The sequence below is a fragment of the Cervus canadensis genome, chromosome 6 (assembly GCF_019320065.1).
Source record: "Cervus canadensis isolate Bull #8, Minnesota chromosome 6, ASM1932006v1, whole genome shotgun sequence".
In the NCBI taxonomy this organism is placed as follows: domain Eukaryota; kingdom Metazoa; phylum Chordata; class Mammalia; order Artiodactyla; family Cervidae; genus Cervus; species Cervus canadensis.
The window spans coordinates 36,086-48,293 of NC_057391.1; the positions used below are offsets into that span (position 1 = coordinate 36,086).

The 12,208-nt window shown below is 42.9% G+C and overlaps 1 protein-coding gene across 17 annotated transcripts in view; it reads left to right on the top strand.

The window, feature by feature from the left end:
- Nucleotides 1-407: 407 nt before the first annotated feature.
- The window catches only part of LOC122442935 (conserved oligomeric Golgi complex subunit 2-like), a 38,513-nt gene continuing 26,712 nt past the window's right edge, over nt 408-12,208 (top strand). For 8 of the 17 annotated variants that reach the window (XR_006269832.1, XR_006269833.1, XR_006269831.1 and 5 more), the window contains exons 1-2: nt 487-621; nt 10,054-10,215. Coding sequence is in view for 5 of the 17 variants with exons in the window: in XM_043470590.1 (XP_043326525.1) it covers nt 550-750; nt 10,054-10,215 (363 nt within the window). In the remaining 12 variants the exon portion in view is untranslated. Of the gene's footprint in view, nt 751-10,053; nt 10,216-12,208 lie in introns of all 17 variants that reach the window. The other 9 variants (XR_006269826.1, XR_006269827.1, XM_043470590.1 and 6 more) reach the window with 3 other exon arrangements.

Genomic DNA, 12,208 nt, shown 5'->3' on the forward strand with positions numbered 1-12,208 from the left:
GAGGTGCTCTTTAAGAAGAGCGAAGACCAGAGTTACTCAAAGGTGCTCCCTTAAGAAGAGTGAAGACCCAAGGTTATTCCGACCTCCCACCTGGATCTGAGCCAGACCCTGGAGCAAGATCAGGGAGGAGATCCTGGAAGAATGCTGCAGGTAGATTTTTCCCAGTGGAAACGGTGGCTGGAGAGGAAGCCCCAGACTCCTCCAGCCAGTGCTCTTCATTCTCAGACCTACCTCACTGGGAGCCAGACTGCTCAACCCAGCTTGCCTGAGCTGCAGTGCCGCCCTCCGCCGCACGGAGGCAGCATGACCTACAGCGCGGTGGCCTCGGCGATCGCCACGCCCCTCTTGGCGGCGGCGGGCGGAGGCCGTGCGGCAAAGGCCGGCCCGCGGAGCCCTCGCTGATTGGCCGCGGTGCGGCTGCTGCCATGTTGGCCGAAGTGGCGCTCTGCCGGGGCAACTGGCTCTGGCTGCGGCTGCCAGGTTGGTACGCACAGGGTCTTCCTTCTTCTCCTCGCCCGCGGTTGGCGCTGAGAGGCGGCGTCCAGCGGGATGGAGAAAAGTAGGATGAACCTGCCCAAGCGGCCGGACACGCTGTGCTTTGACAAGGACGAGTTCATGAAGGTGCGCCCGGGGGGCTGCGCTCCCCGAGCCGAGGCGGGTGGCCTGTCTTCCTTTCCCTCCGGGGCCTCCTCCAGGTGCTGGCCGCGCACGCCCCGGATCAGCCCCCGGCGGGACCTCGCTGCCTTCGCAGTGAGTCTTTTGGCCTCAGGTGGGGCTGGGGAAGCCTGCTGTGAGAAGGCGCTTCTGTGAAATGGTGCATAGTGAGGAAAAGGCCTGAAGTTGTGGGCAAGTGGTTTTGAGCTAGGTGTAAAAGCTCCGGTTATTACCCGAGCCCGTTCCCATGCAGTGCAGTCGGAATTGCCAGATCCTGGGCAGACAGAAGTTTGTCGATCGCCGCCTTAAACCTAGAAGCTCAGTATGAATGTATTGACCAAATCTCTGGACCCACGTTTCTACCTAGGGATTAGGTGGGTGGAAAAGGCACTCAATCGAAAGTTTTTCCTTAACGTTCGCCTAAAGTTTCTGAATGGGATATTTAAAAGATTAGAATCTTATTACTGATTTTGTTGCAGTACAACAAAGCAAACCATTTTGCTTCTTTAAAGTTAGTCTACTTTTTATAAGATGAACTTGAGGTTGGTCTGAAGGTAAATGTAGGCCGTCACCTTACATGAAGAGTTGAAATATGATGGATATTAAAGGTTTATCCGGCACAGCCTTGAAAGTGTCCAAGATTTGAATCAGAGCTGGGAGGAACTTTGCATATTCTTTTGAGGGTGAAACTGGAACTGTATTCTTTTGGGTCTCTGGAACTGTACATACACCATCAAGAAATACAGTTATGCTTTATTTATAAGGTTTGGGGTTTTTGATACCACTTAGTGGCTGCTTTCAGTGTTAAAAAGTTAAATGTTTTGGCTCAGTAGACACTTAAATTTTTGAGCAACTGAATTTAAGTCTTACTTTTTTTGTTTTTTTGGCTTTTTTTTATGACTTCAAGTCTTAGTATGTTTTTTGCTTTTTAGCTTCATTAGTTTATCCTTTTGATGCTTGGATTCAGTTCAGTCTCCAGTTTTAAACAGTATTTACATCTGTTCTTTTTTATAGCTGAGTAGTGTGTACCACATGGACTTGAGCTTGGGCAAACTTGGGGAGATGGTGAGGGCCGGGGAAGCTGGGTGTGCTGCAGTCCACGGGGTCGCAAAGAGTCAGACGTGACTTGGGGACTGAACAACACCACATCTTCTTTATCCATTCCTGTGAACTTTTAGATTGTTTCCATGTCTTGGCCATTGCAAATAGTGCTGCAGTGAATACTAGGGTGCGTGTATCTTTTCAAATGATAATTTTCTTCAGATACATGCCCAGAAGTGGGGTTGCTGAATGATATGGTAGTTCTATATTTAGTTTTTTGTTGTTGTTTTCCATTTATTTTTATTAGTTGGAGGCTAATTATTTTACAATATTGTAGTGGTTTTTGCCATACATTGACATGAATCAGCCATGGATTTACATGTATTCCCCATCCTGATTCCCCCCTCCTACATCTCTCCTTATATTTAGTTTTTAAAGGAACTTCCATATTGTTCATCAAAAAGAGCAAAATGATGCCATTTGCAGCTACATGAATGGACCTGGAGATTATCGTACTAAGTGAAGTAAGTCAGACAGAGAAAGACAAATATATCATTTACATGTGGACTCTAATAAAAATGATACATGCATGTGTGTATGCTCAGTCTTAAGCAACTCTTTGAAACCTCGTGGACTGTAGCCTGCCGGGCTCCTCTGACCATGGGCTTCTCCAGGAAGGAATCCTGGAGTAGTTTGCCGTTTCCTTATCCAGGGGATATTCTTAAGCCAGGGGTGAAACTCACATCTCCCATGTTTCTTTGCATTGGCGGGTAGGTTTTTTACCACAGAGCCTCCTAGGAAGCCTGAAAAGTCATAACAGATGAACTTATTTACAAAACAGACTCACAGATCTCAAAATTAAACATATGGTTCAGTTGCTTAGCCATGTCTGACTCTTTGCAACCCCATGGACTGCAGCACGCCAGGCCTCCCTGTCCCATTGCCAACTCCCAGAATTTACTCAAACTCATCTCCATTGAGTTCGTGATGCCATCCAACCATCTCATCCTTTGTCGTCCCCTTCTCCTCCCACCTCCAATCTTTCCCAGCATCAGGGCGTTTTCCAATGAGTTAGTTCTTTGCATCAGGTGGTCAAAGTATTAGAGTTTCAGATTCAGCATCAGTCCTTCCAGTGAATATTCAGGACCAGTCTCCTTTAGAATGGACTGGTTGGATCTCCTTGCAGTCCAAGGGATTCTCTAGAGTCTTCTCCAACACCACAGTTCAAAGGCATCAATTCTTCGGTGCTCAGCTTTACTTATGGTCCAGCTCTCACGTCCGTACATGACTACTGGAGAAACTATAGCCTTGACTAGCCGGACCTGTATGGTTACCGAAGGGAGGCATGGGGAGAGGCGATAAGTTAGGAGACTGGGATTAGTGTATACACACTACCATATGTAAAGCAGATCAGCAGAGGTTCACTGTGCAGCACAGGGAGCTCTGCTAGCACTTCAGTGACCCACGTGGGAGAGGAGCCCAGGGCAGAGTGGGTCCACGCGTGCACACAGACGAGCTGCTCTGCAGCACGCCTGGGACTGGCACAGCAGTGCATGCCAGCTGTGGTAAAAAAGTTAAGTGATGCAGTTTAAGAAAAAAGCAGTTACATCTGGATCTTCTCCAGTGTGGCCGTGTCATTTTTATCATGCAGGCCATCTAGACCCAGGAATAATGTGCTCTTGTCCTTGTACAGTGATCTCTCTGCTAAACCTCTGTGATGAAGGGCGTCATTTGAAAGGGAGTACCACGTGAGCTTGCCGATCCAGAAACGCTTTGTTCCATCCGCTGGCTGAGAACTGTCCTGGAGCAAGGGTAGGAAGAAAGAGCGTGATGAGGCGAGGTGTGCTGAAAGAAGCCAAGGCACAAGCAGAGATGAGGGGCTTTGTTCTGTTCGGGAATCTCAGAATACAGAGAGCTTAGCCTGACCAACTTTGCCTTCTTCAAGGCTTCCTTCAGGCTCAGCACCAGCATTCTTTCTGACTTGCTAGCCCCACCATGTTTCTTGCCCTGAACTGATAGAAAGCCTTTGGGAAGAGAGGCTTCAGAAAGTAGAAACCTCAAAATAAGTTCTAAAGTAGAACTTGATGAAGGGGAGAGCAAACTGGGGAGGTGGCTGAAATGGCAGCAGTTTCATATTCTTTCATGCCTCCTAAGCCTCTGAATGTGCTCTGTAATTTGTAGTGCTAATAAATGTGACCACTTCACATGTAAAAGCAAAATACATAGGACAGCCACCCTGTGTTAAATGTTGCTTTTCTAAGTGAGACTTGGAGATTAAGGTTACTTGCAATTTATGTTTCCTTCAGAGAGACATTTTAAAAGTTTTGGTCACATGGCAGAAATGATAGGTAGAGAGTTTGCCTTTGGGGTTATATTTCTTAAGTCTGTCTGATTTGATGCATATTGTAATTTGTGCCTGTGAGAAAGTTAGAGAATGTCTGATTTGCATTAGGAGAGTGAAGGTTACTCAAAAAATCCAGTCATTGGGAAATTTGTTTCCAGTCAAAGGAAACTGTGTCACACACATGATGAGACCCTATTAGGACAATGGTGGCAGTCATTCATTTAATAAACAGGCACTCATTGATCACCTTGGAGGAGGAAATGGCAACCCACTCCAGTATTCTTGCTTGCTGAATCCCATGTACTGAGAAGCCTGGTGGGCTACAGTCCATGGGGTTGCAGAGAGTTGGACATGACTTGAGTGTCTATCACTTCACTCCACTGATCACCTGCTTTGTGTCCACCAGCAGTCTAGACTGGATAGTACAAGGTAGATAAGATTTAGGCTTTTGAGTATGGTCACAGAAAGACCACAGTGTGTGCTGAGAAACTGGACTTAGTCCAGAGAGGCTGGGAGGATGACCAGAATTGAGACTAGAAAAGTAGAAAGACAGCTGGGTGCGACTGCAAGTTGTTCTCGTGTACTGCACTGAGGGGTTTGCGCTTGATGAGTTACAGTCAGGTGGAAAGCAGGAAACGATGTAGTCATGTCTGTTGCATTGGACCCGTGTTAGAGGATGCTGGGCCACTGGTTACTTCAGGTTAATATAGGGTTCTGTTTCAAGGGGAAATTATGTTGCATTTGAACTGATGAGCTAATATTTTGATTTGGGCCATTCTTGCACATGTATTTCAGTCCTAACTCAATGTCATAGTGGTATCTCAGACTTTTAGGAAGTTATTTAATAAATGCTTAAGAAACAACCAACTACCTTTCTGAACATAGAGAAAAAATGCTTCAGTGGTCCTTGTAAGATCTAATGAGAAATACAGAGCAGAGGACAGATTTGTGGAGGATGTAGATGATCAGAAGACAAGAGTGGCAGATGGTAGTAGAGGTACCATCACTTGGGGACCTCTGTCACTTGGTAGTAGAGGTGGTGATGACATCATATCATTAGTTTTGTCAGCTTAAAAAATATAAAAGTCCTTAGTGAGGGTTGATGGCCAACTAATACATGAAATAGGACATGAGATACTAGTAGTATGGGAGAGAAGAGGCTGCTAACAAAGATAACTTAGACCAGTTCACCTAGGTGTGCTGTTGAAATCTGTCCTTCTATCTCAGCATATGACTTCTATTTTATAGAAAAAATAGTGCCATCAGATGGGAACTTCTCCATCTTGACTGATGACAGCTCCATTCTTGTATATGTACCCATCCCCTTTCTCCACTTCGCCTGTTTGGAAAAGGGGTTTTCCTTCCTGAGGTTGGTCCTTCCTACCCCACTCCTCCCCGTGCTTGCAGCCCAGACCCCCTGGTACTCTCCCCACCCTCTGATTCCCCTCTCCTCTGACCTCATCCCCAGTGGCTTTCAAACACGCTCCTGCTTTGGTCTCTTCCTCTTGACCCTCCTGCCTCTAGTCATTTTCATATCATTCTCTTCCACATTCCAGCCAAACTCTTGAGTTGTTTTTACTTTCTTATATGCTGATTGGCTATTTGTATATCTTCTTTGGAGAAATGTCTATTCAGATCCTTTGCCAATTTTTTACTTGGTTTATTTGTCTTTTAACTGTTGAGTTGTAAGAGTTTTTATACTCTTGATGTTAGACCCTTGTCAGATACATGATTTGCAAATATTTTCTCCCACTCACTGGGTTGTCTTCTCACTTTGTAAATAATGTGTTTTAACACACAAGTTTTAATTTTGATTGAGTTCAGTTTATCTGTTATCTTGATGTTTTTTGTGTCAATGACTGCCTAATTCAAGGGCACACAGATTTTCACCTGTTTTCTTCTTAGAGTTTGATTGTTTCAGCTCTTCTATTTGTCTTTTAATCTATCTTGAGTTAAATTTCTGTGTATAGTGTGAGGTTGGTATATAAATTCATTCTCTTCCATGTGGATATTTTCTAGATAATAATATCAATTGCTGGATGTTTAGTAAATCTACAGTGTAAAGTGAAACCCTCTGGGAAGTGAAATGTGGCAGTTATTACATGCCACTGTGAGTCTGAAGTCGTTTGCTGTCAGAGGAAAAGCTCTGATATTCACAGGTGTTCTCAGTCATTTTCTCTCATGTGGGACATTTGTTTATCCAAGAACAAATATATAAATGGCAAACTGAGCACTAATATTGCCTGATAGCATTTGTTAGAGCTCAAGTTATATGATTTAGAATGCCATCATGAAGTGCAGCTCTGAACTTCATCCACTTGAAGTTCATACTTTCAAAGTAACAAGCCGAGTGCTCTGCGTAGTCATACGGCTGGTCAGTACCAAGGCCAAGCTGCCAGGCTGAGTCCTGCCCCCACATTCTTTCTGTGATTGTTGTGTAACTGTGAGTCTAAGGTGTTATCTTAGGTAGTCTCAAGAAGTAAAAGAAACAGATGGTTTTTCACTAGGTGGCTGTGAAATTATAGTTTGGTAAGAAATCTCTTCTCTGACACTATTATAGCAGGTGTTTGGATGATTAATTAAGAAGGTCAGTTTTTATAATACTCTTATGGAATGGTGCATGTTGTCCTTAACATATGTGTACATTTGTTCTACATTGATGTGGCTTGAAACTCTTTTCTCTGAAAATCTGTCTGTGAATTTGATTTTTTTTGTTGTTGTTGTACTTTAAGTTGAATGAGAACCCGAAGGCATTTGCAGAGAACCCGAAGGCATTTGCATAGAATCCTTCAAGATTTGTATGATCCTCCTTCCCACAGCACTACCTGGTTCATGGTCATCTCATACATTTAATATAATTCAGCAAAAATTGTCTTATCAGTTTCTCAGTATCAGGTCTTTGCAAAGCATCTGCTGTAGTTTTCATGAAAACAGTTATCACTGTGTACTTATATTTTGTTGGTTTATACAATGTTTAATAAAATTATGTAGTTTTGGTGATAAGTATAAGTGGCCTTAACAAGTTTGGGAATCATCGTACCTGATACTTGATAACTAAACAGCTCAGTTAGTACCAAAGTCATAAGTAGATAGTAATTTGCTGTCTGTATGCCTGTGTGCCTACCAGGGGCATCAGAATGTTATAAAGGGAAACAGGGCATAATGATTCTGTGAACAATGCTTGGAAGTTGGTTTTGAAAGATTTTGAACATCTGTTCAGTTGAATACTCAACATCCATGTAAAATGTCAATACCAATTAATATGTATTATGAAAAGACATTGAAGCTATATGTAAAAGGAGAAAAATAACTTAGAAAAGGTCTATTAAGGTTCTGTGTATGTGTATGTGTTTGTGCATGTGTGTGTGGACATAGAAAAAGGTCAAGGGTTTCATTCAAGGAGGATCCTACAACACTTACCTCCTCGCGTGGACACATGAAATCAGTAGCTACTCATGAAATAGTTTCCTCCTCTGAGCAACTCCTGCACATCTGGCCAACAACCCACATCAAGGTGGATAGGAGAGGCTGAGACATGGTCTCACCATCCAGCCCCCTCCCAGCATGGTGACCCACAATTGGAAGGAAGCTACCATCCCCAGCTGCTCCCTGAGAAGTGAAGGGTCTGAACCCTAAACTTGGCACCCCTCCTTTAAAGACTTGCACCTGGGAGATGAGCCCCCAAATATCTACCTTTGAAAGTCAGTGGAACTGGAATCTGCAAGACCCACCAGGCCATGATGTGAGAAACAGCTTTTGAAGGGCAGCATGAACTTGGTCACCCTCCTGGGGCCTGGCACAGGGACAGAGGCTGAAAAGGGCCCAGACTTTCTGTGAAAGAGGCTTGTTTATCTTAAAGCATCAGCCTGAGGGGCCGGCCTCTCATTTAACATTCTCTGGGGGCTTGGAGGCTGGCAGGAGCCGTCTTTGCCCTCTCTGCCTTCATTCCAGCTGGACGGTATCTCCTAGAAAGGAACTTGGGTACTTGTCTGGTGCCCTGATGTTTGCAGTTGCTGCCCAGAGACAACTCTAGGTCACCTGGCTTTGGTGGCCGGTGAGGCTTGCACCTGTAGATCTCCAGTGTTCACTGCAGTATTATTTGCAATAGTCAAGACATGGAAGCAGGCTTAGTATCCATCGATAGATGAATAGATAAAGAAACCATGATATACACACACCACACACACACAGAGGAATATTATTCAGCCATGAAAAGGAACTAAATCTGGACTCCCCTGGTGGTACTGAAAAGGAAAAGTTAAAATTTGACATAACCTCCTGCTCGTTCTGCCTGTGTAACTCAGCTTGCTCCTTGCAAAGTCTGGATCGGGTAGGTCACACAGTCTCAGAAAGTGGGGATTTAAGATATGAGGAACTGGAGCTTATCTCACCATCCTTGTCCTGCTCTTTGCAATTCCCCAGCCCCTGTAAACCTGCTTAATCATGCCTTTCCATATAAAGGTCAGGCATTCCCCTCCCCATCTTGACTGCTGTTCCCGTGCACACGAAACTGCTTCATTTAAACCAGCCTATTAGCAGCTAGTGTTGCCCACTATCGTCTGTCTGTGAAAACTCTGTAACCCCTCTGTTTGGGGCTCAGAGCTTAGAGTGTTAACTGCTCTGGGCCCGCTGGCATAGTAAACATGAGTTCTCCAACTCTCCTGGTGTGGTGCTTGGTTTCTGGAGTACTGGTTTCTACAACAGTACTAAGTGTACTTACACTGTACTACAACAGTGGCTAAGAATCTGCTTGCCAATTCAGAGGACACAGGTTTGATCCCTGGTCCGGGCAGATTCAACATGCCACAGAGCAGCTAAGCCTCTGGGCCACAGCTGCTGTGCCTGTGCTCTAGAGTCCGTTGCCCACAACAAGAGAAACCAGCACAATGAGAAGTCTGCAAACCGCAACACAGAGGAGCCCCTGCTCGCCACAACTAGAGAAAGCCCACATGCAGCACTGAAGATGCAGCACAACCAAGAATAGTAAATAAAAATATTTTCAAAAAAGAAAGAAATCTTGCCATTTGTGGCAACGTGGATGGACCTTGAGGGCATTAATGCTACATGACATCAGTTAGAGAAAGATGATCACGATCTCCCTTTCATGTGAAATCTATAAAACAAAACAAAAATTAACTCAGAGGTACTGAGAACAGATTGGTGGTTGCCAGAGCAGGGGGTGGGGAATGGACGAAATGGGCGAAGGGGTCAACTGGTACAGACTTCTAGTTAATCAGTTAAATAAGTCATGGGGATGTGATGTATAGCTTGGTGACTATAGTTAATAATACTGTACTGTATATTTGAAAGTTTTGGAGAGTAAATCTTAAAATTTATCATAGCAAGAAAAGGAAATTTGTAACTATGTGATGGATGTTACCTCATCCATCCTCACAGTGAAAATATTTGGGAAAAAAATTCCAGAAAGTTTCAAAAAACAAAATTTGAATTTGCTGCGACAAATAGTTGGCAACTCTTTACATAGTATTTTCAGTGATCTATATAACATTTACATTTTATTAGGTATTATGTAATCCAGAGATGATTTAAAGTGTATGTAAATACTGTGCCATTTTATTTTAGAGACTAGGACATACCTAGATTTTGATGTCTTTGGGGGTCCTGAAAACAGGCCCCCATGGATGCTGAGGGATGGCTTTATTTATAGGTTGAAATTGTCACAGTGAATATTTGTTACTTTTAAAACTTAAGGGAAAAGGAACTACTTCTGTTCTGAGACGAGCCTATTGAATGTGTGTAGTTAAAAACAAATGAAATCCCTTTTGGGACTTAGGCAGCAGGAGAGAAAGCTCTTGGTCAGGGGCCTCCCTCTTGGTACCTTGACAGTGTGCAAGCGCCTTGCTGTCCTGTGTGTTTTAAAGTGCTTTATCCTGACAGCAGTTAACCTTTCAAATGAATAGAATGGCGTTTCTCTGTTGTTCTCTCTCCTTTTATTTGTATGTGTAAAATATGATATTGTTGCAATAATTCTTTTTTTCTGGTTTTATTTTCAGGAAGACTTTGATGTGGATCACTTTATGTCTGACTGTCGGAAGCGAGTCCAGCTGGAAGCACTTAGAGATGACCTGGAGCTCTACTATAAGCTGCTTAAAACAGCCATGGTTGAGCTCATCAACAAGGACTACGCAGACTTTGTCAACCTGTCAACAAACCTGGTAAACTTGAAATCCACAGTTCCTACCTGTCAGTGTATTTACACATGTACTGCACACTTTTTTTCTCACTCATGTTTCTTCTTAACAGCTCTGCGTCTTTTTAGAAACCTTTTAGTTATTTTTTTCCCCAGAAACTTGAAGGGATTGCTAATCTTGATTAATAAAAGAAACTAAACTTTCTTGATACACATGTTTTGTGTTTAGTTTGATTATGTTTTGAATGACTTATTAAGAAGTGGTGAAAAGTAAAGGATAGCAATGCCAAGAGTGTTTGTTTTTGTTAGTTGCTAATTGATTCCCATGAAACCCCACCAGTTTAGACTAATTTCCGAGAGCAGATATTAACTCTTCTTAAGGAAATGTTTCATTTACTTTCAGGAACATGTGCTAGCCAGAGATAGGTTGAGAAAACATTGGCCAATGTTGATCATTAAGAAGCCTCTTTTTATACATTTTATAAAAATTTAGGAATTGTTTATAAGAAGCATATCAATCACTTGGGAAAGTTGTTTAGAAACACTTGAGTTTTCATACTTGCGAAAGTCTTGTTCATATTTTGTTTTTAAGTCTGTTTGTCAAAAGAGGTATGGAAAATAGCCATCTCTATGGGAATTTCTTTTTTTTTTTTTTTTAGATAGTGAAGTGCAGTTTATTACACCAGTGGGCCCAAGGCAGAGTCTCCTCTTAGCCAAGGACCCCGACCAGCATTTGTGAAAATCTTTTATACCCCATGTGTATGTGTCCAAACCCATTATCCCAATTCCCTTGAGACTTACATAAACAAAGGAGGGGTAAATACAACCACAATAACCCCATCATTCACATGTTATGTGTTCAAACAGTCAATAATCAATAAGCCCGCAGTCACATTCCAAATAGTTAATAACCGATAAGCCTGTGCTTACATTCTGATAGATAGTGTCCGGAGGCAGGGGTGATTAGTGTCTGTTTTCTCTTCTTTAAGATTCCCCTGCCCAGAGGGGGCTCTTATCCTTCCATTGTCATTCCCACAGGCGCTAAGCACAGAGTTCAGAGTCCACTGGAGAGGTGGCCGCGCACGATCCGCACAGACAGGCCTGAGATGGAGTCCAGGCCCTATGAATTCCTTCTTCATTCCCCTCTCTTGATGCTCTTAGTTTCCATAACGAGCATCATTTATTGAGATATATTGTACCTTAGCCCTCCTGTCACCCACATGAGAGAATGCTATCAACCTCTGGGTTACAAAATTCACAAGGCATTGTAGGAAGCAGGGCCCACAAAGCAGTATGATCGAGATTACTATAACAACAGTTCATTAGACATGGCTTTCACTTGATTTTGCATATCCTTCAAGGCAGTAGATACATTTCCAGACAGGTCAGGGATGTACACACAACATTCGACTTTAATTACGGCGCAAGTCCCTCCTTGGGCTGCTGTGAGTATGTCTAATGCCATCCTATTTTGTTTTTTTTGTTTTTTTTTTTCCTCTTTTTTTTTTTTTTTTTTTTATTTCAACTACAGAGGGCAGGTCTTTATTCCCAATCCCAATCCCCCCTCCCACCTCCCTCTCCACCCGATTCCTCTGGGTGCCATCCTATTTTGAATTACTGCCTTCCTCATCTGAATTTGTTCTTCATTCAAAGCTTGAATGGCTTTTGTACTGTCTAAGAGGGCCTGTGTAGTGAAATTAGTTAAGGGAGAATAATGAGCCATATTTGCTTTTGGGAAATACACCACTAAGATAAATGTTCCAGTAGGATTAGAGACCCCGAAAATTTTATTTCCATCCTGTTTAATTTGGATTTTTCTGAAGGGTTATAATAGTGCTTAGGAGAGATGTAGTCCATCAGACTTTCATATCAGCTGGTTGAATATCATAAACAACAGAGATAGCTATTTTTCCTGTTAGTTTTTTAAGTCATTTAAAATTTCATCCCAAAGGCAAATTGTGCATAGGAATTTTTTATTTATTATGACTTTCCTTATTTTTATAGTGCTTATGTATCAA